The 26,205-nt window shown below is 42.8% G+C and overlaps 2 protein-coding genes across 3 annotated transcripts; one reads left to right on the top strand and one right to left on the bottom strand.

Annotated features, from left to right (window-relative positions):
* Positions 1–2,042: 2,042 nt before the first annotated feature.
* LOC116987831 (protein SCO1 homolog, mitochondrial) lies at positions 2,043–13,806 on the bottom strand. 2 transcript variants are annotated; one of them, XM_033044087.1, is made up of 7 exons: positions 13,639–13,806; positions 10,353–10,478; positions 8,934–9,024; positions 7,328–7,525; positions 4,131–4,223; positions 2,741–2,856; positions 2,043–2,272 (listed from the first exon to the last, which is right to left on the bottom strand). In XM_033044087.1, the coding sequence occupies exons 1-7, from the start codon at positions 13,780–13,782 to the stop codon at positions 2,141–2,143; spliced, it is 900 nt and encodes a 299-aa protein (XP_032899978.1). In that variant the 5' UTR covers positions 13,783–13,806; the 3' UTR covers positions 2,043–2,140. The 2 variants fall into 2 exon arrangements, with proteins under 2 accessions (XP_032899978.1, XP_032899979.1); XM_033044088.1 differs by lacking the exon at positions 13,639–13,806 and having other exon boundaries at positions 8,934–9,027.
* Positions 13,807–17,621: 3,815 nt separating this feature from the next.
* adprm (ADP-ribose/CDP-alcohol diphosphatase, manganese dependent) lies at positions 17,622–25,306 on the top strand. Its single transcript, XM_033044085.1, has 5 exons — positions 17,622–17,639; positions 18,928–19,040; positions 19,805–20,451; positions 21,782–21,904; positions 24,456–25,306. The coding sequence occupies exons 3-5, from the start codon at positions 19,839–19,841 to the stop codon at positions 24,755–24,757; spliced, it is 1,038 nt and encodes a 345-aa protein (XP_032899976.1). The 5' UTR covers positions 17,622–17,639; positions 18,928–19,040; positions 19,805–19,838; the 3' UTR covers positions 24,758–25,306.
* Positions 25,307–26,205: the final 899 nt, after the last annotated feature.

Here is a 26,205-nt window from a genome sequence, read left to right as displayed (position 1 = left end):
CCTTATGTTGTATATATATAGCTGTAGTCATAAACTTAACAAGACCAGGGTTTTACCAGGTGTAGTACACTACCCTCATTTACCATGTCCCACAGACGTAGTCCAAGCACGTTATAGAAAATTCTTAGCCATACTAACTACAGTTATGGGTTTCTTCTGGTCAGCCTTGTGGAGAGATAACATTTTTAATTGGGAGATGTCTATTCGATCTCCAGTGACCCCTGCTGGGCGATGCATGTAGTGGACGTTTGGTAAGGGCAGCCTTACCTCCTGGTGGTCAATAGTCAAACTGCATCTCCACAAGCAACAAGCGGACTGAGCGTGTTTTCAGCGACCCGATCACCGAGCCCGCGCTTGGTCTCGCCGATATACAGGAGACCACACCTGGAACAGTGGATACAATAGATAAGGGGGGGGGGGGGAGGGGTTGATAGGTAGATGGTTGGAACAAAGGTCAGAGATTAAAATAGGTGTGAGACAAAAGGTTGGAAGAGATGCAAATTGTGAAGCTAGAGGATGGAATGTGGGTTGGGAGGGAAAAACTAGGTTCAGGCGGTGGTCTGCAGCGACTTTCACTCCAGACCTGAGAAGCTCTGGTGTAAAAATTATTTGATCAGCAGAATGAGTCCATGCAAACCAGAAACACTTCATCCCAGCAGGGGGGTGGGGTCAGTTGAAGGGGCAATGTAAAATAGTTTAACCTGATCTACCGGTCTAATGCTGGAGCCCAGGTGCAAAACTAATGTAGTTCCTGAGGTGTTTCCTGAGATCAATCCAAGGCCACTTTAGAAAATCCCTGTAAATAACCAGTTCAGTTGGTGAAAATACGTATTTCGAATTTCATGTAACCCTTGCTTTCCATCCCTCCCCCACACTAGTTCTACTAGTTTCACTGTCCTCCTGATTAATTTTATTGTTTGTATGCCTTCAAGTTCCAGTTCAAGAGTTTATTGTCATGTGTCCCTGATGGGACAATGAAATTCTTGCTTTGCTTCAGTACAACAGAACATAGTAGGCATTGACTACAAAACAGATCAGTGTGTCCATAGACCATTATATAAATGGTCCACATGCCTTGTCACCTTATCCTCATTCAACAATGAACTATTGTACATTTCCTTGGGCCTCATCTGTTTTGATCTGTTCTTTTCACGCCTTCATTCTTTGTACCAGTCCATATCTTGTTCCCTCACTCCTGTCTCAGTCTGAAGGGTCTCGACACAAAACATCACCAATTCCTTCTCTCCAGAGATGCTGCCTGTCCTGCTGAGTTACTCCAGCATTTTGTTTTTCAAATGAAATCTTTTCATTAGTCAAGGGGAACCCAGCAGCGTGACAGTGTCTTCAAGGGTAAAGTAACAGAAATAGTAATTGGTTCTGCTCGCTGAAGAGATAACAAGTGGGAACAAGTTCATACATGGAATTAAGAACGTGGGAATTCTCTGTCGAACCCACGGTCACAAAGCAACAAGATGGTGCAGACAACAATGAAGAAAGGAACTAAATGATATACTGACTGGAGGGACACTGGTGAACATTTGTTGAGGCATATGAGCTGCAATCATTTGGAGTCACACAGAAACATAGCAAATAGGTGGAGTAGGCCATTCGGCCCTTTGAGCCAGCACCACCATTCAATATGAACATGGCTGATCATCCAAAACCAGTACCCTGTTCCGGCTTTTTCCCATGTGTCCCTAGATTCCCTTAGCCCCAAGAGCAAAATCTAACTTTCTCTTGAAAACACCAAGTGAAATGGCCTCCACTGCCTTCTGTGGACAGAGAATTCCAGATTCACAGCTCTCTGGGTGAAAGCTTTTCCTCATCTCAGTCCTAAATGGCCTACTCCTTATTCTTAAGAATATTCTTAACACCCCTAGTCTTAACGAAGAGAACATGTATCAAACATTATAACAAATATTTTCCTTTACTTATGTTGTATTCGCAGAATTGTTATACATTTATTGGTCCTTTATATGTCTTTATCTTTGACATATATTTACAATTGCCAGAAGCAGCAAGATAACTTTCCCAGCCAATAATAATTGTACCAATTTATTTTTATTTGTAGTAATGTACACTTTTATCCAAAATGATCAGCCAGGCTTTGGTAGGTATTTTGTGCAGTTACTTATTTTCACTACCGTTTTTTAGCTTTTCTCATATGTGAAGCTATAGATGCAGAAATCTCTGCACTCGTCTTGTTCTGACCATAGTAGTCCAAGAATTCTCCACTGGGGCCAACAAGATACATGATTATTGTATGGTCAACCTGAAACAAATAGACAACAGAATTATACATTGAAATATTTTAACAGATGTAGAAGTTTATTTCTTAAATAGTGCCAAGAAAAAAAGATAAAATGATCTTGCTCATTTGCATAGGCTCCAGTGTCAACACTATTTGAAGAATCGTGTTTTGAGACAGGACTAGAAGTCGTACAGATTTGTAGATCAATTGCCTTGGTAAAATTGTAAATTGTCCCTAGAGTGTGTAGGATAGTCATAGTAAGTGATAGGAGCGGAAATAGGCCATTCAGTCCATCAAGTCTACTCTGCCATTCAATCATGGCTGATTTATCTCTGTCCCCCTAACCCCAATCTCCTGCCTTCTCCCCATAATCTCTGACAACTGTACCAATCAAAAATCTATCTATCTCTGCCTTAAAAATATTCGCTATTGTGCGGGGATTGCTGGATGGCACAGACTCAGTAGGCGCGTAGAAATGAATTTACTTACAATGTAATCATTGTCATCATCTTTGGGTCCTTGGCTATAATAGACTCGGTATGCTTTCGATACCTGGTTTATTTGATCTTGCGAGCCCGTCAGACCGATTAATTTTGGAGAAAACTCTACAGAAAGAATCAAATATTTATTTGTACCACAAAACAAATTTTTTTTTAATTTAAAAAAAATAAAATCTAGCAAATTGAAACTAGGAACTTGTACTTATACGTGCTTTTTACATCACAGGATAACCCAATGCAGTGCTTCCAAACCTCAAAAAAACAAAACAATTCTTGAAATAGAATTCCAAATGACCTGGAATTTGATGGTATTTCCCAGCCCAGTGAGCCTTCCCCAACTGCGCCCGTGAGACTACCGCCCCAACTGCACCATTTTCAGTTGTGACACGGTTGACGGGCCTCCCCCAACTGCGCAGGCGAGGATGGTCGTAAATATACATGTACATACTTTATTTCCGCAAATCATCCCGCGGGCCTGATTGGACCGTTTGGCGTCTCCCCTCGCGTGCGCAGTGGGCCCGGATTCCGCGCATGCGCAGTTGGGGAAGACTTACTGGGCCTGGAAATTTCCCGAAATGATTTCATTTCCCTAAAAGTACCCGAAGACAACCAGAATTACCCGAATTTCAGCTAATTTCCTTCAAAGTGGAAACACTGACCCAAAGTGCTTTCTTTTAAAATTCGATCATGACTATAGAGATACTGTCAATGTTGAGAAACCATACTTTCTTACAAAAGTGGACCACAATGTACCCTAAGTTGGAGCTGAAAATGCTAAATTACGCAATCAGCATCTATATATGAATAAAACTTAATGAGTTGCATCCGTAATACATTTGCAGAAGATAAGCATTTCTGGTTCATCAATAATTCTCATTTATGGAAAGTAACTGATATTTCAGATTCTTAGAGTTCAGTTGAAAGAAAATATAGAAACTTAAAGTATTAAACTTGGATATAAAATCCCTACATTCTACCCTTCTCACCAATATCTTCACTACAACTGAAAACCACCCTGCTACTTCTCCTTCACTGTTATGTCAAAGGGCTCAGACCAGAAACATTAATTGTTTGCCTTTTCACAGATGCTGCCTGATCCGCGGAGTGTTTCTTGCATATTTCAGATTAAAAGCACCTACAGTTATTTTTTAGATCTCTTGCTTTATGGCAGATTTTTAAAGATTTTTTAGATTTTATTATTGATTTTCCAGAGTAGCAAATCAGTCAGGTACAAAGAAACACCTAGCAAGTTTGAGGAATCAGGAAAGGGAACAAGTGTTTGGATCACAGACCAGAAATCAGAAATATTAAAGACTGGTTTGTTCATAATTGTAATTCCAGGATTTTAATTTCTTCAAACAATATTTTAACCATCCTACCTTGGACATATCTTGCCATGGCTTCGATATTATCCCGTTCTGGATCAATTGTGATCAAAAGAGGCGTCAGATTTGATAAAGAGCGGATTCTGTCTGCAAGATACAATACAAAAAAAGATAAGATCACTGAAATGCCTTTTATTTGGTTAGGAAAGGTAGAGAACAATCGGGCCGTGGCCTATCGAGGGAGCCGTCTCCGAACTCGGCCCTGAGGCACCGGCGTCGACAGACACAAGGCTGTGCGGGCGTTTGCAAAACCCCAACCGCAGAACCTGCCTGGAGTGGGTCTGAATCTCCTGCTCGCCCCCCTCACCCCCAAAGACCTGGAACCAGATGGTGGGCAGGTAGGAAAGGTTCTAACCTTCCTTCAACGTAGGCTGCGATAGGAAGAAGTTGCATACGCTAGGACTTTATTCCTTGGAGAGCAGGAGGATCTGCGGTGATCTTGTAGAGGCGTACAAAATCATGAGGGGAATAGATAGGATGAATGCACTTTTACCCTTAGGGGAATCATGAACCAAAGGACAACCTGCCCCCCCCCCCCCCCTAATGGAGAGGAGAGGGACGGCTTGCTGACAAACCGTATGAAAGGGAGACGCTGAGAACAAAGAGGGATCAGCGGGACTCTAATGATTTTTGTCATTTTGCTGGTGCCAGATGCATGGCGACTCTTTGTGTACTTTATGTATTGTATTCGGAAACAAACACTGTACCTAGGTGCAAGTGACAATGACGTATCATTAAATCATGGTCGGAGATAATAGTAGGAATCAGATGGTTTGGAAAAGGACGTGGATTGGCTCCAACAGGACCTGCACCTGATTGCCAATTCAAACTTCTAGTCCTAATAACACACAGTCAGGCTCATGGCAAGGAGGAACAACTGAAGAAAGATTCCCACCATGGATGGGGGTTGATGAAGTCTGAGAGGTGCTGCAGGTGGTGTTTCCATCACTCAGGGTCTGCAAGGAGTGCTATTAATGTTCTCACCCCCACCAAGCCCCACTGCCTACCACGCCTGCTGAAACGAGGCCTCACTAAATACTAGCAATAGCAAAATATGCAATGCCAGTTTAATCAGACTCTTCCAGCCTCATTATCCTATTAAATTGTGAGATTGGCCTCCTAGAAACAGATTGCCTGTGCTACCTTTCTTGACCTCAATAAAAAAAAGCCACTGAGGGGGAGTTGAAGTGGCCCAGCTCTTCAAATCCCCCTCCCATTCCCAATCTGACCTTTCTGTCCTGAGCCTCCTCCATTGTCAGATTGAGGCCCAGCGCAAATTGGAGGATCAGCACCTCATATTTCGCTTAGGTACTTTACACCTCAGAGGTATGAATATTGACTTCTCTAACTTCAGATAGCCCTTGCTTTCTCTCTCCATCCCCTCCCCCTTCCCAGTTCTCCCACTAGTCTTACTGTCTCCGCCTACATTCTATCTTTGTCCCGCCCCCTCCTGACATCAGTCTGAAGAAGGGCTTCGACCCGAAACATCGCCCATTCCTCCTCTCCAGAATTGCTGCCTCATCCGCCGAGTTACTCCAGCATTTTGTGTCTACCTTATCAGTGACAGTCAGTTCAACCCAAAATACTAACCGTGCCTCTTTATCCACAGATGCTACCTGACCTCCTGCGTGTTTCCAGCATTTTCTATTTTTGATTCGTATTGAAGGCATCCATGGTGGGCCTCTGCCTCAAAAGGGAAGTCAAAGGCTGTCATTACCCTGGCCATCCACTCATTTCACTCCCACCATTCAGAAGGTAGTGTAGGAGTCTGAAAACTGTGACCACCGGGCTCAAGAATAGCTTCTTCACATCAAGATTTGAACACTACACAAATCAAACCTCAACTATCAACTTCCATTCACTGTCTTCGGTTGCACTTATATTTTCATTGTCGGTACATATGACAATTAAACACTCCTGACTTCCCCTTCTTTGTCATAACAGGATATACATTATCTGAATCTATATTTAATAATCCTTTATCTTAAGGAACGTAATAACTTGTTAACTGGAGAAGTCCTCCATATAGTATGCTGTTTGGTAGTATGCTAAATAATTTGGTAATATAGAAACATAGAAAATAGGTGCAGGAGTAGGCCATTCAGCCCTTCGAGCCTGCACCGCCATTCAATATGATCATGGCTGATCATCCAACTCAGTATCCTGTACCTGCCTTCTCTCCATACCCTCTGATCCCTTTAGCCACAAGGGCCACATCTAGCTCCCTCTTAAATATAGCCAATGAACTGGCCTCAACTACCTTCTGTGGCAGAGAATTCCAGAGATTCACCACTCTCTGTGTGAAAAATGTTTTTCTCATCTCGGTCCTAAAGGATTTCCCCCTTATCCTTAAACTGTGACCCCTTGTTCTGGACTTCCCCAACATCGGGAACAATCTTCCTGCATCTAGCCTGTCCAACCCCTTAAGAATTTTGTAAGTTTCTATAAGATCCCCCCTCAATCTTCTAAATTCTAGCGAGTACAAGCCAAGTCTATCCAGTCTTTCTTCATCTGAAAGTCCTGACATCCCAGGCATCAGTCTGGTGAACCTTCTCTGTACTCCCTCTATGGCAAGAATATCTTTCCTCAGATTAGGAGAGCAAAACTGCACGCAATACTCCAGGTGTGGTCTCACCAAGGCCCTGTACAAACTGCAGTAGAACCTCCCTGCTCCTATACTCAAATCCTTTTGCTGTGAAATAGTAAATAGTATGCTAAATAAGTTCTTGGGGACTATTATTTACAGATTCACTGTGCAGCAATGTAAACCTGCAATGATGCATTAATATTAGTCGGACAGAAATATTTTCCATATCCTACTGAACATTGTGAATCAGCTAGTTTTTAATTACACATTGTCAGTGAATGAATCAGGTGTCCAGACCAACACCAAACAAAGCCAAAAGTGTCTACTTAAAAAGAGGAAAGCAGAACTGTAAATTGTAGCAACTTCCCCTGACAAACTTACCAATAAAATACTGCAAAAGCAGAATAGTGAAATACCAATTATTTGCGTCAAACTCAAGGCGATCTCTACAGCAAGCTTGAAGAACAATGGAATTGCAAAATCGTTCTTCATGGAATAGCATCAGCAGATAAAATAAAATCATTTGGAAATGCAGAGACTTTTTACAGACTCTGATATACATGTTAAATTATTTTGTATTGCATCCTTTGTATAAATGTTTTACCAATTTCATCCACAACGGCAATCATTTTCTCCACTTCTTCAGGGCAAATGTCTGGACAGTGTGTGAATCCAAAGTATATCAAGACCCACTGTCCAAGGTAGTCTTTGTCTGTCTTGGGATGCCCTCTGTGATCAATTAATGAAAAGGGTCCTCCAAGTGCTGCCTTTCCAAAGCTACGGGTCCGCTCCTTCTCAAGCTCTAGACAAAGTCAATCGGAGAATGGTCAACAGCTTGATATATATCTCATAACTTCAAAAGGTGTTTGTCAAGTTTATACATTTTCATTAACAATTTCAAAACCATTCTCTTTAGATAAATTGTAATGTAATTAATGTAATAGCAAACAAAACAAAAACGTTTGAGATAGAAAAATCTCTAGACAATTATCGGCAATGCTGGAGACGTTGCACCTTTACATCACCTTTACATCGCACTGAGCATTCAATAGGAATGTTTTCTATGCAGTGGGTCAGGTGTACGCTCAGCATTGCAACATTAGAAGGCGCACAAGGCAAGGAATTTCTACACAACAAAGCTGCTTGTGCAACACTGTGCTTCACTACAGTACCTGGTCACATTGTTTGGCTGAAGCAATCAATCCCAGATCTCTAACATCAGTACATGTTTGATTGCGGTGGCCAACTTCCCACTTGTGCTAGCAAAACTGTATTGCCAGAAAAATTGGAATTTCTTCTGTTCTAATTTGTGATGCTGAAATACTTTCAATGTGAGACTTTACGTTGCATGTCAATGGGATCTTGGCATCTACCTCTAAATCCATCGTATGCGTCTAATATCTGAATCCCCCTGGTGGTAAAAAGTCTATCGTCCTTAGATTTACATGCCAGCATTGACCTAGTGTGATTAACCATTTGCAAAAGGTGATTCACACCATTTGTCCACCGCCTGTTGAGAGAAGAGCTGGTGCGTTACTTCATCCCTGAAAGTTTGCATTGTAATCCGCAGATTATGTCCCCAGCGTATACTTTGCTGCCACCAGAAAAAATTCTCTATCAGTCGGAAACGCGAGTTATTTTTATCTTGAATTTTCAGGCACAGAATCCTTATTTGCCTGGATAGCACGCAAAACAAAAACGTTTTTCACCGTATTTCTGCAAACTTGACAAAAATAAACCAATACGGACCAAGACCAATTAAGTGATCGCTACATATAATTTAACCTTTTGCCTCCATGTATCACTCTTCTCACCTCATAAGTGATAGGAGCAGAATTAGACCATTTGGCCCATCCAGTCTACTCCGCCATTCAATCATGGCTGATCTTTCTCTCCAAAGCCCATTCTCCTGCCTGCTCCCCATAACCCCTGACACTAAATCCTATGGTCCAATCTATCCACAATGAACACTGTCCCCCTTCAGGAGTAATGCTCATTGAACAAAGTGTGACAAGATTAAGCTAACTGGTTCACATAAAATTGACTATTCCATTAACCATTTGATTAATCTTTGCATATACCCATGGTAATTAATGACTTTTGTGCACAGACCTTGTCTCTTCCCACCTCCATTGTTTTTTTATCCCCACCATTCTGGAAGTGCCCTGATTTAACCCTTCAACAAAAGTACGTTGAATGCAAAGGCTTACTTTCTTCTTTTTCCTTCTTAAAGTATTTCATGACGACTAGCAGTGCTCCTCCTATAGCAAAGGTGACCGCTAAAGACTTCCATGTGACAGGCTACTAAGAAAGAGAAAAAGTGCCTTAGATAAACCAAACGTTAACAAATTAAAAATAACCAAATTTTTAAATTGTTTCTGTAAAACATGTAATGGTAAATGCTATTAAACACCAAACATTGGAAAGTAGAAGTTATTTCTTAAGGTTCACTTAGAACCAAGAGCAGGTACCCATTTTTAATGTTTCTATAGTTTAATAGTAATATGGAAAACTGTTAATGTTTTGTTTGACATCATCCCAAAGATATTTACTCATCAGATCTTAATCAATGGATAAACTGTTTCTTTCAAATATTTGATAACTTCCACTCTAACAACATTATGAAATAGCCAGACCTTGCACAACATGTGAAGATGTCTTGTTGCATTGACAAAAGACACCTTGAATTGTTTGGTCTTATTATGGATGTCAGGACTTTCATATGAAGAAAGATTGGATAGACTCGGCTTGTACTCGCTAGAATTTAGAAGATTGAGGGGGGATCTTATAGAAACTTACAAAATTCTTAAGGGGTTGGACAGGCTAGATGCAGGAAGATTGTTCCCGATGTTGGGGAAGTCCAGAACAAGGGGTCACAGTTTAAGGATAAGGGAGAAATCCTTTAGGACCGAGATGAGGAAAACATTTTCCACACAGAGAGTGGTGAATCTCTGGAATTCTCTGCCACAGAAGGTAGTTGAGGCCAGTTCATTGGCTATATTTAAGAGGGAGTTAGATGTGGCCCTTGTGGCTAAAGGGATCAGGGGGTATGGAGAGAAGGCAGGTACAGGATACTGAGTTGGATGATCAGCCATGATCATATTGAATGGCGGTGCAGGCTCGAAGGGCCGAATGGCCTACTCCTGCACCTATTTTCTATGTTTCTATTAGAGAGGGAGAAGTGGGTAAGCAAGGACCTGGGCAGGTACAGTGCAACTACCACATAGTCTACAGGATTATTTGACCACACATATACAAACAGCATGGTAGTCGGCATTGAAAACACTGCTGTCTCTCATCTCCAGGGACCCGAGTTTCATCAGGAACTCAGGTGCAGACTACGTGGGCTTTGCATGTGCTCCAACTCTCTGAGCTTTCCAAGTACTCCCATAAACCAAAGATGCGTTGCTAGGTTTATTAACCACCAGGAGGTTAGTGGAACGAGAGCCAAAACAGTTAATGGGCATGCTTACGAGAGAATAAAATGTCAGAGGTACAAAAATATATGGGGTAAATGCGTCGTGAGATTGCTTCCCTGGGAGCTGGCATGGACCTGATGGAATGAAAGGCCTCATCGTGTGTTATTATAAGAACATTTCCACCTTACCTACCAAGATTAAATTACTTACCCCATACTTTTTAGTCCTCGGGTTTTTTTCCCCTCCAGTTGGTGGTGGAGGCATTGTACTGAAATAATGCAGACTGCAAATGGAGTATTTTGTGTGCTGCCATAATGGGCAAAGATGACTTCTGAACTGTTCCAATACAAAACAAAAGCAAACATACAATTAATCAGCGTCACTCATATACTCAATAAAGCACCATCAATAAATTACTTTGAAATTAAGTTCTTACAGTTCTGCATTCAAATGCATCTAATCAATCCTACAAAAGAAGGACACGGTGTTAACTATTTTTAAATGCTAAAAGACACTGAGCGAATGATTTTGCAAAGAGTGCATTGAAAACCTTTTCAATTCACTTTACCAGAAAGACGGGGATTCAGTTTGAACCTTGTATGAGAGACAGCAGCTATACAATTTTTGCTTAGTGGAGAATAATCAGGTGATCTGGAGCTTGGAAACCTGACGTTCACTTCCAAATCAATAATTTGGCCGAGAGAATTAAATGCCATTTCCCCCAAATTTGCTGACCATACTAAACCACGCGGGGTTGTGAGTACAATGGAGGATGCAAAAAGACATGAAGGGTATTTGGACAAGCTGAACAGGTGGGAAAGAACATGATGTACGTTGTGGAAAAATATGAGGTCATCCATTTAGATGGACTAAAAAAGCAAACTATTTGTTAAATGGTGACGGATTGGGAAGTAACGAATATTCAAAAGGACATAGATGAGGGGTAAAATGCAAGTGAAACAAGTGATTGAGGACAAATGGTACATTATGCTTTATTAAAAGTGTTTGATTACAAAATAAAGGATGTTTTAGGTCAGTTGTGGACAGTCTTTGTGGGTCTGCATGCTGACAACCCTGTAAAATTTTAGTTTTCATATTCAAGAAAAAATGCACCTGCCATAAAAGTACAACAAAGATTCACTAGACTTGTTCTGGAGCTGGTGGGTTTCCAGATGAGAATAGTTTGATTAGACTGCATTCTTTAATGGTTAGAACAAGAGATCTCCTTGCAACTTTACAAAATTCTTAAAAGGCCTTGTAGAAACAAGGAACTGCAGATGCTGGTTTACTCAGCAGGTTAGGCAGCATCTCTGGGCCCGCTGAGTTACTCGAGCGCTGTGTCTTAACAGAGCTTAACAGTTAGAAGCAGGGAAGGCATCATCCCTGATTGAGGCTGAGACTAGAAAAGTTTGAAAATAATAGGTAGACCATTTTAGGACCGAGATGAGGAAATCCTTCTTCTCTCAGTGTCATGACCATTTGCAATTTTCTATTTCTAGAGAGCTATGGTTTTCAGTTGTTATGTTCATTCAACACTAAGATCAACAGATTTCTTGACATTAATGGAATCAAGGATTATGGGGATAGTACTGGAAAATGGTGCGAAAGTCAAAGATCACCAACAATCTAAATGAAGATCAAGTTCAAAGAGCCCAGTGTCCTGATCATAATTTATAAACAAAAAAAATCTGGTCTGACCAGTGTGTCATAGAACATCAGCATTACATCCCTGTTTTTCTATTCTAGTCCTCTCGAAATAAATGCTAGGTGGAAAATTATTGTGGTAACTATGGGGCAATCTCCCCACAGTGTCGCAAATCTCCAGGGTACTCTTGCTGAAGAGCTGCTCCCCACACTCTTGCTTCCACTTATCAAGTCACATAACAAACATGATCTTCACTGCCTGACAACTACCAAGAGAAAAGCGGGGAGACAATTTACAAAAACATTTAATCCTGTTGACCATGGAGCAGCTATGAAATTCTTCCTCAATCCCAGCTGCACTCTGAAATTCACCTCCAGGCTTTGAATCTTAAATGATTAATTAAACGAGGCAGACATTCTTGTTGCAACCCTCTTCTCAATCTCTCTCGCTGTAATGTTGTAAACTGCCCACTGAGTGGAGCTATTCTACAGGAGGAATGGGAAATGGTTCAACCTCCAGCCTGTACACTCTAGAAGCAAGGCCACTCCAATTTTGTTCAGAGTTGAGTACAACAACACTAACATTTTTGAAAAATGGCAGAGGCGCAGCGGTAGTGTTGCTGCCTTACAGCGCCAGAGACCCGGGTTCGATCCTCATTATGGGTGCTGCTGGCCACGTGGAATTTGTATGTTCTCCCAGTGACAGTGTGGGTTTCTCCAGGTGCTCCAGTTCCTTCCCACATTCCAAAGACATGCACTTTGTAGGATAATTGGTTTCAGTAAATTGCCTCGTGTGTAGGATGTGAAATTAAGATATAGCGTAGAACTCGATCGTTGGTCAGCACACACTCAGCTGGCCAAAGGGCCTGTTTCCATGCTGTATATTAAACTAAACTCATTCAAAGATCAATGGCCTGTCTGAAACAGTGGCATGGCAAAGGCCTACAGTAACACATCCCCACTGAACATCATCAACCTCCCATCTGCAATTGAAGGTACACAACAGGCCTATGGAAAACATGAACAATCTCTTAGTACCACCTGAGTGAAGGCAGACATGCATGACAAAATTCACTACCAGCTCCAGAACACCTTTTACTGTTAGTGGAAAACTGAAGCTTAAAACCTCCAACCAAGCACGTACTCTGCAGGGTTCAGTACATTCTGTACCCAACTTCAAAGTTAGCGGCTCATCCTTTCATTTTGCAACCCTAAAATTGCTGAAACCACATGGCAGGAACAAGCCACCTCCAACTTGTCACCACCACTCAAGCCTTTTCAGAAACCCGTGCGGAAATCCCTAAAAAATGCTTTAAGAGCTCGTTAATTGTTGTCTAAACATCAGTTTTGTCTAACATCCGGCGTGGGCACATGAGCAATTAAAGTCTCTTGCCAGATGTTCAAAGCAAAGATCTTAGAGCTCTGCTCTAAGATCTTTGGTTCAAAGGATCAGGATCCAACGTGGAGACTAAAGGGTGGTGGACATTCGCGTCGAGACCATGCATCTGGACCTCTTGCCTCCACCGATACTGCTCGACCCGCTGAGTTCTTCCCAAAGATCTTTGGTTCTTCCTGCACAAAACACAAAGGGCTGGAGTAACTCAGTGGGCGAGGCAGCCAGCATCTGTGGGAGGAGTGACCTTCTGGGTCGGGAGTCGGACCCTCCTTCTGTAGTTTGCTCTCTGCTGTAGACTCCAGCATTTGCAGCCCCTCTTGTGCCGAAGAGAGAGACACAAAATGCTGCAGTAACTCAGCTTCGCTATAAGATCTTTGACTCAGTCCGCCTTGACCAGCCCGTGTCCCGGGAACCGGTACAGGGTTCAGTGATCGCTCCCCCAGCTCCACAACTCACCGCTGCTGTTGCTGTTACTGTGACTGCCCGGACGGGGATAGGGCTGAGGATCAACCCCGCCCCGGCCACCCCGCACCATAGCCCCCGGCTCAGCCCCCTGGGGAAAGCAGCGGTCCCCCTACACAACTGCACCAGCAGCGCCATTGAAAGCAAAGCGACGTCTGACCTTCCCTGAATACATCCGGTAACACAGCCCAACTCCGCCTCCTGCAAACGCTCATCACCAAATATCCTATAGCGGAGCAAAATAGACCACTCCTGCTAAATGCAATGTATGCTGACGTGTATGTCCAGGTTCAGGAAAAGCTACTTCCCTACAGCCATCAGGCTATTAAACACTACGACCTCAAATAAGCTCTGAACTATAATAGACATTATTGTTATTATTACACTACTATTGTTTATTTTTTGAGTGTGTGCGTATATATTTGTGTGTATATATAACAATAATCAATAGGTGCAGGAGTAGGCCATTTGGCCCTTCGAGCCAGCACCGCCATTCAATGTGATCATGGCTATTCATCCACAATCAGTACCCCGTTCCTGCCTTCTCCCCATATCCCCTTGACTCCGCTGCCTTTAAGAGCTCTATCTAGCTCTCTCTTGAAAGTATCCAGAGAACCGACTCTTGCCTTGGACTTAAGCAAAAAAGAGTTCTTGGGGGAAAAAAGAGCTACCTTAAATTTAGTTGCGCCTGGTTGGGTAACTATGGTAGGGTGAAGACTATTCCATGCTTTAATTGTGCGGGGGAACTCCATGGAGCAGCCAGCAACTCTGGATAGAAGTAATTGGGTGACGTTTCAAGTAGAGACCCTTTAGACTCCCTCTGGTTTTAGTGTTTTTAGTTTAATTTAAAGAAACAGCGTGGAAACAGGCCCTTCGGCCCACCGAGTCCACGCCAACCACCGATCACCCGTACACTAGTTCTATCCCACACATTAGCGACGTAAGTCAAGAGTCAAGAGTGTTTTATTCTCTCACGTCCCAGTTAGAACAATAAAATCCTTACTTGCAGCAGCACAACAGAATATGTAAACATAGTACTCTGTAAACAATGTTATAAACGAGAAAACAAAATGGTGTATATTTATATATGAATATATAACTATATATATATATATATATATATATATATATATATATAGTATATGTGTGTGTGTGTGTGTGTGTGTGTGTATAATATATATACCACACACAATTTCCCTCCTGGGACTAATAAAGTGATATCGTATAGTATCGTGTGTGTAGGAAGGAACTGCAGATGCTGGTTTAAATTGAAGATAGACACAAAAAGCTGCAATAACTCAACAGTTCAGACAGAATCTCTGGACAAAAGGAAAATATTACGCTTTGAGTTGGGTCTGAAATAGGTTCCTGCACACCTTTGGAATGTGGAAGGAAACAAGAGCACCCGGAGAAAACCCATGCGATCAAAGAGAAAAGGAGCAAACTCCATACAGACAGCACCCATATTCAGGATCAATTCCGGGTCTCTGGTACTTTTAGGCAGCAACTTTATGGCCAATGTACTGCCCCATAGTCTTGAACTGAATTAAAACATACAGTATCTGTAAAAGGGGACATATCGTCACTTGGATATTTAAGACTGAAAATGGATATTTTCTTTTTTTTAGTAACCAAAGTTATCAACGTATAATTTTTTTGTGTGTTGGAAAACAAAATATAGCGGCACAGCTGGTAGACTTGCTGCCTCACACGCCAGAGATCTGTGTTCGATCCTGTCCTCGGGCACTGTGTGTTGAATTTGCACATTCTCCCTACAAGCGTGTGGGTTTCCTTCCACATCCCAGATGCATCAGCTTTGTAGTTAACTTGTCTCTGTAAAATTGCCCCTAATGTGTAGGGATTGGGTGAGGAAAGTGGAATAACAGAACTGGTGTGCATGGGTAGACAAAAATGCTGGAGAAACTCAGCGGGTGAGGCAGCATCTATGGAGCGAAGGAAATAGGTGACGTTTCGGGTCAAGACCCTTCTTCAGACTTGTGTGAGGGTGGGGGGGACGGGAAGAAGAAAGGAAGAGGCGGAAACAGTGGGCTGAGGGAGAGCTGGGAAGGGGAGGAGAAAGCAGGGACTACCGCTGGGGTGTAAACTGCCCAAGTGAAATATGAGGTGCTGCTCCTCTAATTTATGGTGGGCCTCACTCTGGCCATGGAAGAGGCCCAGGACAGAAAGGTCGGATTCGGAATGGGAGGGGGAGTTGAAGTGTTGAGCCACCAGGAGATCAGGTTGGTTATTGTGAACTGAGTGGAGGTGTTGTGCGAAGCGATCGCCAAGCCTGCGCTTGGTCGTACCGAGGTTGATCGAGGCTGAATAATCCAACCCCATTTTTGTTTGGAAATGGAAAGAAATAATAGAAATTGCATTCTTTGCAACGTGTAAAAAGAGTTGAGATACTGTATCATAATTTTGCTGCATATCATTGTGGTATATATCATGTCTTGATTGGTGAATATGTTTAGTTTGTCACTTTATTTGAAGCAGAAATAATATGTGAATGCTTCATTGAGCATAATTCCGACTGGTAACTATGCACTTCGCCCGAGCACATTATCGCACGCGTCATGCAAGCCGTCTTAAATGACCACTTAAACGGTCTTAAACCTAAAAAGCTGCCAAGGTTGCCCGGCTGATGACAGAGAAAAAAAGTTAAGTGAGAGCCCTGCAAGGTGTATAATTTTTTTTACACTGTATTAGGCCTTTCTTACATATGCTGTCACAACGCACTGTAGTCTCTAAACAACCCTTCAGTAATTTTCCTTTCCCTCCATTTCAGAATAATAGTGTTTTAAGCCGATAACTCGACACTAGCACGGGCAATAAATAAATAAATAAAAATACGCAGTTTTCCAGCCCCTTATCTCATTGGCCATTCTCGGCTGCAAATTGGTGTCAATCTGTTGGACCATCTTCCTCTAGTCGTGGGGGTGAGGGCATTGGGAGGGGCCTCACAAGTGGAACAGCCTAGGGCCTCTCTTCATCTAAATCCGGCACTGATAGCCTCCCATTTATCCACATTAAACTGCATCTGCCATGCATCTGCCTGCTCACCCAACCTGTCCACGTCACCCTGCATTCTCATAGCATCCTCCTCAGAATTCACACTGCCACCCAGCTTTGTGTCATCTGCAAATTTGCAAATGTTACTTTGAATTCCTTCATCTAAATCATTGATGTATATTGTAAATAGCTGTATGTATATATGTGTGTGTACTTGTAAGTATGTGTATATATAAACACACTGAACTTTTCTCTCTCGTTTATCATATTGTTTATAGTGTACTATGTTTACATATACTGTTGTGCTGCAACAAGTAATAATTTCATTGCTCTATCTGAGACACATGACAATAAAACACTCTTGACTCTAAATCGTTTAGCTCAGAAATAATACCAGCTTTCACCAGGAGTAACATTAACTATAGTCAAAATTGAAATATGAGCTTCTCAGGCACATCTGCAGAAACCGGCCACACCAAAAGCACTAATGACTCCTTCCCGTAAAATAAACAAAAACAGAATATATTACGTGCTAAGGAACCATAGACGCTGCCTGACCCGGTACATTACTCCAGAATGTTGCTGATTGTCGTGAACCATCTAATCCCATCAATTAACAAATGATCCCACAGATATAATGAATCAAACATTCAAAAAAATAGGCAGTGACTCGTTATTTCCACAAAACCTTTGCCTCCGTCTACCAATGGGACAGCGCGCTGACACAGACGCCAAGGCCCAGCTCCACCCGGAAGCAGTCCCCATGGGGCCAGTTGTACCCAGAGATCATAGAGGAGCAAGATAGACCACGCCTCCCAAATCCAATGGACAGACGTGTAGTACGTCACGGAACGTCACGGCCGCCATTTCTTAATGCGACACGCGACTTCTATGATCTTTGGTTGTACCCAGAGAGGCATTGCGCGAGTGACGTCACGCGGGGGCGCGGCGTGCTGCGGAAGTGACGGTGGGAGTGATGGTGAGTGAAGCGGAGCCGGGCCCGGGGGCCGCCCCCCTCCTCACCCCCCCTCCCCACACTCCTCACCCCCCCCCTCACCCCCCCCCACACTCCTCACCCCCCCTCACCCCTCACTCACCCCTCACACACTCCTCACCCCCCCTCACCCTCACCCCCCCCTCACCTCCCCCTCCCCTCACACCCCCTCACCCCTCACTCACCCTCACACACTCCTCACCCCCCCTCCCCTCCCCCCCCCCTCACCCCCCCTCCCCCCCCCCCCCCCCACCCCCCCACCCCCCCACCCCCCCCCCACCCCCCCCCCCCCCCCCCCCCCCCCCCCCCCCCCCCACCCCCCCCCCCCCCCCCCCCCCCCCTCACCCGACCCCCCCCCCCCCCCCCCACACCCCCCCCCCCCCCCCCCCCCCACCCACCCCCCCCCCCCCCCCCCCCCCCCCCCCTCCCCACCCCCCCCCCCCCCCCCCCCCCCCCCCCCCCCCCCCCCCCCCCCTACACCACCCCCCCCCCCCCCCCCCCCCCCCCCCCCCCCCCCCCCCCCCCCCCCCCCCCCCCCCCCCCCCCCCCCCCCCCAACCCCCCCCCCCCCCCCCCCCCCCTCCCCCTCACCCCCCCCCCCACACGCCCCCTCTCACCCCTCTCCACCTCCCCCCCTCACACACACCCCTCCTCACCACCCACCTGAATGGATGACGCTTCGGGTTGAGTCTGATGAAGGGTCTCGACCAGACACGTCACCCATTCCTTCTCTCCAGAGACGCCGCCTGTCCCACTCAGTTACTCCAGCATTCTGTGTCTATCCCTGAAGAAGTTCTCCTCCTCTCTCGGGCCAGAGTTCTGCCACATCCTCTCTCTGTGATTCTTCCCCCTCTGCGACCACGTTTAGCCCAAAGATCTTTGGTTTAACCATTCTACGTTTCCTTTATCACCGTCTGCTTTGATGTGCCGTTTTCACGCCTTACATTCTCTGTCTCCTTCCATATCTCTAATTTCCCCCTGAATGGCAGCATTTAAGAGACTTTTGGATAAACATGTGGAGGTAGATTATCTGTTGGCAAATAAGGGCCGGTCTTGGCATCATGTTGGGCACTGACATTGTGGGCGGAAGGCCGTGTTCTTGTGCTACACTGACTCTTCTATATTCCATGTAAGCCATCTTATGCATGGCATGTCCTCAGAACATTGATAAATGCCAAATAGCCTGTCTCTGCAGTTTATGGACAGAAATTGTCACCAAGCATACTTGTGGGAATGTTGCAGTTCTTTGAATAATGTCCTGGGATTTTTTGTCTACAGGAGGAGTTCAGAAAGATTATTTTAGTCAAAAGATGTAACTTCCTGCTCAGGTCATCAGGGAAGCTCTCAGCAACCACTGACATCTTCACTGACATCGCTAAGGGATAGACAAGGTTAGGATTGTGCTTTGTTACTTACTGTTTTATTCACCTAATGAAGTGGGTGTACCTGAGGGGGAACATGATTTCTAAATGACAAGTTCATCTTTTGGAAATCTTCTGATAAATTTCACATTTATCCCCAGTGGCAATAGTCATAAGGTTATATGGAATAGTAAAATTAGGTCATTTGGCCCATCATGTCTACTCCACCATTCAATCATTGCTGATCTATCTATCTCTCCCTCCTAACCCCATTCTTCTGCCTTCTCCGCTTAACCTCTGACGCCTGTGCTAATCACGCATCTTTCTGCCTTAAAAATATCCACTGACTTGACCTCTACAGCCTGCTGTGGCAAAGAATTCCACAGATTCACCACCCAATTGCGGCTGGTATTTAAAAAAAAAAAATCCTATCTGAGCAGTATCAAGAAAGCACAACTGCCTCACCAGGATCACACAATCAGCAGAAATCCATATTGTAGCATTTTGAAGACACAAGAGACTGCAGCTGGTGAAATTTTGAGCAGAGCACAAGGTGGTAGAGGAACTCAGCGAATGAGGCAGCCACAAGGGAGGGAATGGACAAATGACATTTCGGGTCAGGACCTTTCTTCATCCTCAGATTCTGCCTGACTCGCTGAGTTCCTCCAGCACTTTGTGTTTTGATGTATTTGCTTATGAAGTTCTCCAGCCTGCTGTGACCTTGCGTACAACTGACACCCTGTTTCATGTTAAATCCCAATCACTCTCTCCACTTTACCTCTTTTTTTAATTAGGTGGTGGACATGTGGAAGTGAATTATTTAAAAGAATGGAGACAGAAGCAGCTGAAAGTAATCTGTACTTCACCTTTGGGGTGATCGCCGACATTCAATATGCAAATGTACCGAATGGCCTTAACTACTCAAGGACTAGAAAACGTTACTATAGAAACAGTCTGTGTCTGTTGCGTGGTGCTATCAATGAGTGGAATGAAGAGTGTGTCGCTCCCAAGTTTATTCTGCAGCTTGGTGATGTAATTGACGGATGCAATTCCCAGATAAAGGCCTCTGAAGAAGCTCTTGAAACAGTAATTAATGATTTTACAAACTGTGTGGCTCCAGTGCATCATATCTGGGGAAATCACGAATTTTACAACTTTGACAGGACACAATTACAGCAATCGGCTCTCAACAGCAAGCACCTGGAAGGTGACATTGTTTCTGGCAACATGTCTAGTTTCAATGTTAAGCCTGAGATTAACAATGATGATTCTGAAGCATTTTATGGCTACCATTTTAGTCCTTTTCCAAAGTTTCGATTCATAATAACTGATGCATATGATCTTAGCATTCATGGAAGGAAAAAGAGCAGTAAAAAACACAATGATTCAGTTCAGATACTGAAATCAAACAACAAAAATGAAGATACCAATAGTCCTAAAGGTAAAAATCATTAGCTTATATTTAACCTGTGTAACCTTTATTTTATCTTGTATATGCTGCCTGCCTATTTTCCCCATTTCAATTGTTTGGCCATATTGAAAGGGGACAATTAGATGAAAAATGTCTACTATTGAAGCTGCTACATTGTAGTAGTGGAAGGTGAGCATATTTACACTGAATCATTTATACGACAGTTTAAATGGGAGATACAAATGTCAGAGGAAAATGCACACTTTGATCAAATTATCTTGATTTCCTCTGGTATCATATACTGTTGTATCCTTCTGTTTGCAACAGCACCAGTGCTAGCACCAGTTTAATCTCAATCTGTGAGATGTAGCAGTTAATTACCTATTTCCCAATGTGCAAGTTGGTACTGAAGGCCCCGTGCGTGTGCGCTGCCGACCCACAGCCCGTGACAGTGCGGCCCACAGGGGGAGACGGGGCAGGGGGCAGCCATGGCCGTACAGCGCTGACCCCGGTCGGAGGTGGGGGCTGTCCCGAGGGATGCGCTCCTTCGGCCGCTTACACCTTGGTGCTCGGGTTCAGAGCAAACCTTCCCGCTTTCAATGACAGCAGCCACAAATATTTATAGTGCAAAAAATGATAATTTCAGCGGTTTTTAACAGGTAAGAAGGTACGCGTTCCGTGTGATGACAGTCTGTGCCGGAAGCTGCCATGTCCTCCACATGGATTGAGCCGCTCCGTGCGTCACGCCCTTTGACCCGATGACCTTATGTGCAACCCCCCTATATCAATTTTCCCAATCTTTATACTTAAGATCCCACTTTTTTGTATTTTCCTTTGATTTTTGTACAAGATTTTTCCGTGGACTTCACACTGCTAATCTGTTTTATTTTCTCATAGCTGTGTAGTTTTTATGATTCTTGCAGTCATACATGGCTGGTAATAATGTGTTTTGTAAAGCGAGTATGTTATAACATTTTTCAAACTTTTCTGCAATGATAATTATCTTAAAAACTCATTGAAAGATTTATTTTACTATAAACCATAAACAAAGTTAGATGATTGAAGAATTTATTTCTAAACCCAACGTTGCTGTAGCAATATTAATTGATCTGTGGGACAAATTTACTTTCAGAGAATAATCATTTAAATATACATTTTCTACGACCACATGTTTTGACAAATCGTGCATAATTCAAAGGGAAATGCTGTTGGTAATTTTTTTGTAAGAATTCAATTTCCATGGAAAAGTATAAAATGGTCAGGTCAAAACAAATTAAAGTGCTACAAAGTTTAAGTATGTAAATACTCATACAGAGATATCTTTTGTATCAATCTATGCCATCATTATTTTAATCCGCAGGCCTTGCTGAACCGAATTTACACTTTTTGGGATTTAATGGAGGTTTTAGTCAAGACCAACTTGAATGGCTAAACAATATATTAAATTTCTCTGATTGTAATCAGGAAAAGGTTACCGTCATTGGTAAGTAATTTACCATCAATCCCACATAGAGGAGCAAGAATATCCATGCCAAAAAAAAGGGTAAAATGCAAGCTAAGACGCAACAACATTTCTGCATACAGGAAGGATATAATCACACACACAAGTGCAAAGGAGATTCATGCGAGCATTCAAGGGGAGAATGCTGCCTGGGTTGATGAATTAGTTCTGATGGATGATTGTCTAAATTGGGTTTATTTGTTTGGAACAATATTGGCACGGGGGAAATTTAATTAAGGTCCAATAATAAGAAAATCTGAGAGAGAGTGAACAGAAAGGACCAGATTAATGTTCATTTTTTATTTAGTTTATTGTCAAATGTAATGAAATGAAATTCCTTGTTCATGTGAAGCTCGCAGAGTTAACAGTATACATATATTAATGATAAATACAACAATAAATACGAGTGCAAGAAAGCAGAACAGGGCAAACTTTTCATGCAAAAGAATCCTGAAATACAGGTTGAACACTGATTTTCCGGCACACTCCGTTCCAGAGCTTTTCTGGATTTTCTGTTGTTCCGGACAAGCAGGTTGCGTGATAATGAAACAACAATCCACCCCTGGCCTGCTAATCACACTCCTCCCGTGTCTCTAAAGCACCATGGAGTGCCAGAAACATAAATAAAACAAATATAAAATGCAAGCTGAACATGAATAGAATGACCTGCCGACCCATCCCCGGCTCCCACCGTCTCGCCGGCTGTTTGGAGCCCCAGCTTCCAACCCCACTCCCGACTTGTAAGGTGCACCAGCAAGCCCTTCTTCACCCACCACACCGTTGGATGACACGGTTGTTGAGGCTCACGTTGTTGTTCCTGGGAACGGTGCTTTCTTCAGGCCGGCGTCACTGACAGAACACACTCGGTCACCATGGGGTTCCCTCCCCTCTCACCTGCTGCTGTTTCCTGCTGTCGGCAGTGGCTTTGACCGCTACCCAGTCGACTGGGTAGATTAAAGCATCGGACACGATAGTTTATAACATAATCATGCCCACAGCAGTATCAAAGTTTCCCACTGTGAGGGAAGGCACCAAAGTTCAGTCAACCTCCTCGTTGATGCTATCCTCAGCGGCTTGGACCTCCGAATCGGCTACTTCCTACCGAAGTCCGCGGCTCCCAGTTGGTAGGCCGCGAGGAGGGGGGCGAGGGCGCAACGTGGAGAATAGTCGCATCCTCGCCAGGAAGTGACTGAAAAACGGTTTCCCCCTTACCCTACCCTCTCCCCACATAATACACCAAAAAAAATCCTCCAAAACATACTCCAAACAAACTAAAAAGATAGAAAAACAAACAGACTGTAGGCAGAGGCAGCCATCATACAGCGCCCCCAGATGTCCATCTGGGCTGGGTTAGGGTTAGGAAAAGCAGATGTGAGATCTGTTACCGAGATGTGTGGGGCAGAGACCAGGGGAGGGGTGGGGATGTGCCTAGCTGGAGCTTTATTTACCTGTTCAAAATGGGACTAAAATGCATTGAATCCATAAAATCCAGTAAAGATATTTTGTTGCTCAAGATATCTTCCAATTTCAGCTTATAAACTAAGATGGTATTCAGGCCCTGCCACAGTTGCCTAGCAACCACATGACCAAATTAAGCTTTACCTCGCATAGGAGACTTACTGAGATCATAGTTGGCCTTGTTGTAAAGTACGGAATAATCCTTCTTGAAAGCCTTGGATCTGGACTTGAGCAGAGTTAATTACTTTGTTCATCCAAGATTTCATCCAAATTGTCTTTGTCAGAATACATTCATGATCGTATTTCTTGATGCTTTCTCACTTTCCAGAGACATCAATAATCAGAGGACATAGAGTTAAGGGAATTCAACGTTTCAGAGGTGATGTGAGATTTTTCATTTGTGGTTGGGAAACTCGCTGACTGAAAGTGGTGGAAGTCTGAAACCTGCTCCACACTTTGAAAAGAACGTGCAAATAGTTGATGTAGCCAAGCACTCAATATTTCTAGTTTGGCAGCTGGGAGGTATGATTAATGCAAGGTCTTTTCTGGGGTATGGACACCGTTAATTAATTTACTGCAGTAGATTTGTAATCTGTGATTTCAACGTCACATCAAACATTCAGAGCCTCATCGATGCAGAACAGGTCAAAAATGTTAAGTATGATGTCACGTAGATTGCTTAATTGTTTTAGCTAGAAACAGTATGTAAATAGAATGAAATTGGGTTTGATGTGGTGTTTTTTATTATCAGAGAGAGATTATTCCTATAGTTTGCACAAATGTTATAATTAAATCAGGCTTTACATGTTTTGGATGGGAATTACTCGAATTTAGCTTGCTTTGCTTTAAGGAGTCAACATACAAGAATTGTCAACTCTGCATTGCTGTACCATTCTCAACTTGGTACTTGTCATGTGGTTACAGTTTCATCTCACACCATTAGCTTTGGCTGAGGCACTGAAACATGGACATAATAGGATTGTTCCTTTCATAGTTCAATTATTGAGCAATTTAGCTGTTAAAATTGATTAAAAATGATAACAATGCATAACAGTGAACTATTTCCTTACTGCAGGCCATCTTCCTGTTCACCCAGACTCTACAGACCCAGTATGTGTTGCCTGGAACTATAATGAGATGCTTTCAATGCTCCACACACACAGTAGTGTGATATGTTTTCTAGCAGGACATGATCATGATGGTGGCTACCACTTGGATGACCACGGAATTCATCATCTTACCTTTGAAGGTGTGATTGAAACATCACCAGAGAGTCAAGCATTTGGTACTGTTTATGTCTATGAAGACAGAATGATCCTAAAGGGAAGGGGCAGGACTCCTAGTAGAGTTTTGCGGTACAGAGAAAAGATAAATTAATGGATTTGTGAATTCATGTAGAACAACAGAGAGACCTCTGCAACCTTTGTACATCTGACAATCAGTTGCATAACATTTGCCTTCGATGGCTGCAATTTTACCAACCAAATACAAATGCCCAGCACTGCAGGAGGAGTTGAGGACATTCTCCAGAGGAAATATTCTGCAAATGAGAGAAAGGGTCCTTGTATTTCCATGTTATTAACTGAAAGGAAAACCTGTGTATTTGCACCTTTTGTCATTTCAGGAACAATGGAATCTGAAATCAATTCTAGGTGTTATTCTGGATTGTTCAATGCAATTATTATATTACATCAAAAATGTGTTTTGGCCCATGAAATATTTTCAGTGTAATTTAGGAAACAGAAGAATCAGATTCCACCCATTCATTTCTCACAAGCAGCAATGGGTTAAAGATCAGCTGTTCTATTAATTTCTGATGTTAAAGTTGGGCTAGATATTGGCTAGAATACCTGAACCAACCAATATCTAGTAGTTTGCTTTGAAAATGGTAACATGGGTAATTAGAAGAGAGGGAACTGGAATTAAGTTTTAAAATTCCCAAAGACAGATGGGAAAAATATCTTCTATATGTACATAACTGTTCGATTAACGTAAGATATTCTAATCCAATTTATAATACTACATAGACTATATTACTCAAAAACTAAATTGAACAAAATTTTCCCAAATTTATCTCCCATCTGCGACAAATGTTTATTCCAAGAAGCAACTATAACACACTCCTTCGCCTCTTGCATTAAACTCCATAAATTTTGGAAATAAATCTTTGAAATGTTCTCAAAATTATTAAAAACAAACTGGACCCCAATACAGAATTGATTATTTTTGGAACAACTGGTGCCTGCTCTGAGTTATCAATATTTCAAAGACGTTTCCTTAACTACGGCTTGATAATGGCAAAAAAACGTATACTTAAATTTTGGAAAAATGCATCCACCCCAACACTTAAAATGTGGATCACAAGCATGTCTGAGACGCTACTTCTTGAAGATATGAAACATGTCTTAGCAGGAAAATCAGAGCAATTTTTAAAGATATGGTCTCCTTTTATTGATTCATTACAAGTATAGTATGGTACAACACAACTCTGGAATTAAACCGATTTACGAACAGGGTGATGGGTGTGATGAGAAATGAAGCAGGTATATCAACACATAAGGGTCTCTTTTTTTCTTTTTCTTTATTATATTTGGTTCTTGTCTTCTTACTCTTCTATTGGCTTTTACTTGTTCACTCCTGGACTGCACTATCTGCTAGTCTAGGGGTTTACACATCACTATTTCTCTCACTTTCTCGCTATTTCTCTTGTTCTACTTCTCTCTTGTTAATAGAAGATGTACATTAAATGTATTTTGTCATATGCCGTGGTCTATACGTTGCTTCTAATAAAAATACAAATAATTAAAAAAAAGAAAGTGGTTACA

The sequence above is a fragment of the Amblyraja radiata genome, chromosome 26 (genome assembly GCF_010909765.2).
Source record: "Amblyraja radiata isolate CabotCenter1 chromosome 26, sAmbRad1.1.pri, whole genome shotgun sequence".
In the NCBI taxonomy this organism is placed as follows: Eukaryota; Metazoa; Chordata; class Chondrichthyes; order Rajiformes; family Rajidae; genus Amblyraja; species Amblyraja radiata.
The sequence above is the reverse complement of the archived record's forward strand: the minus strand, read 5'-3'. Positions and strand labels throughout refer to the sequence as shown.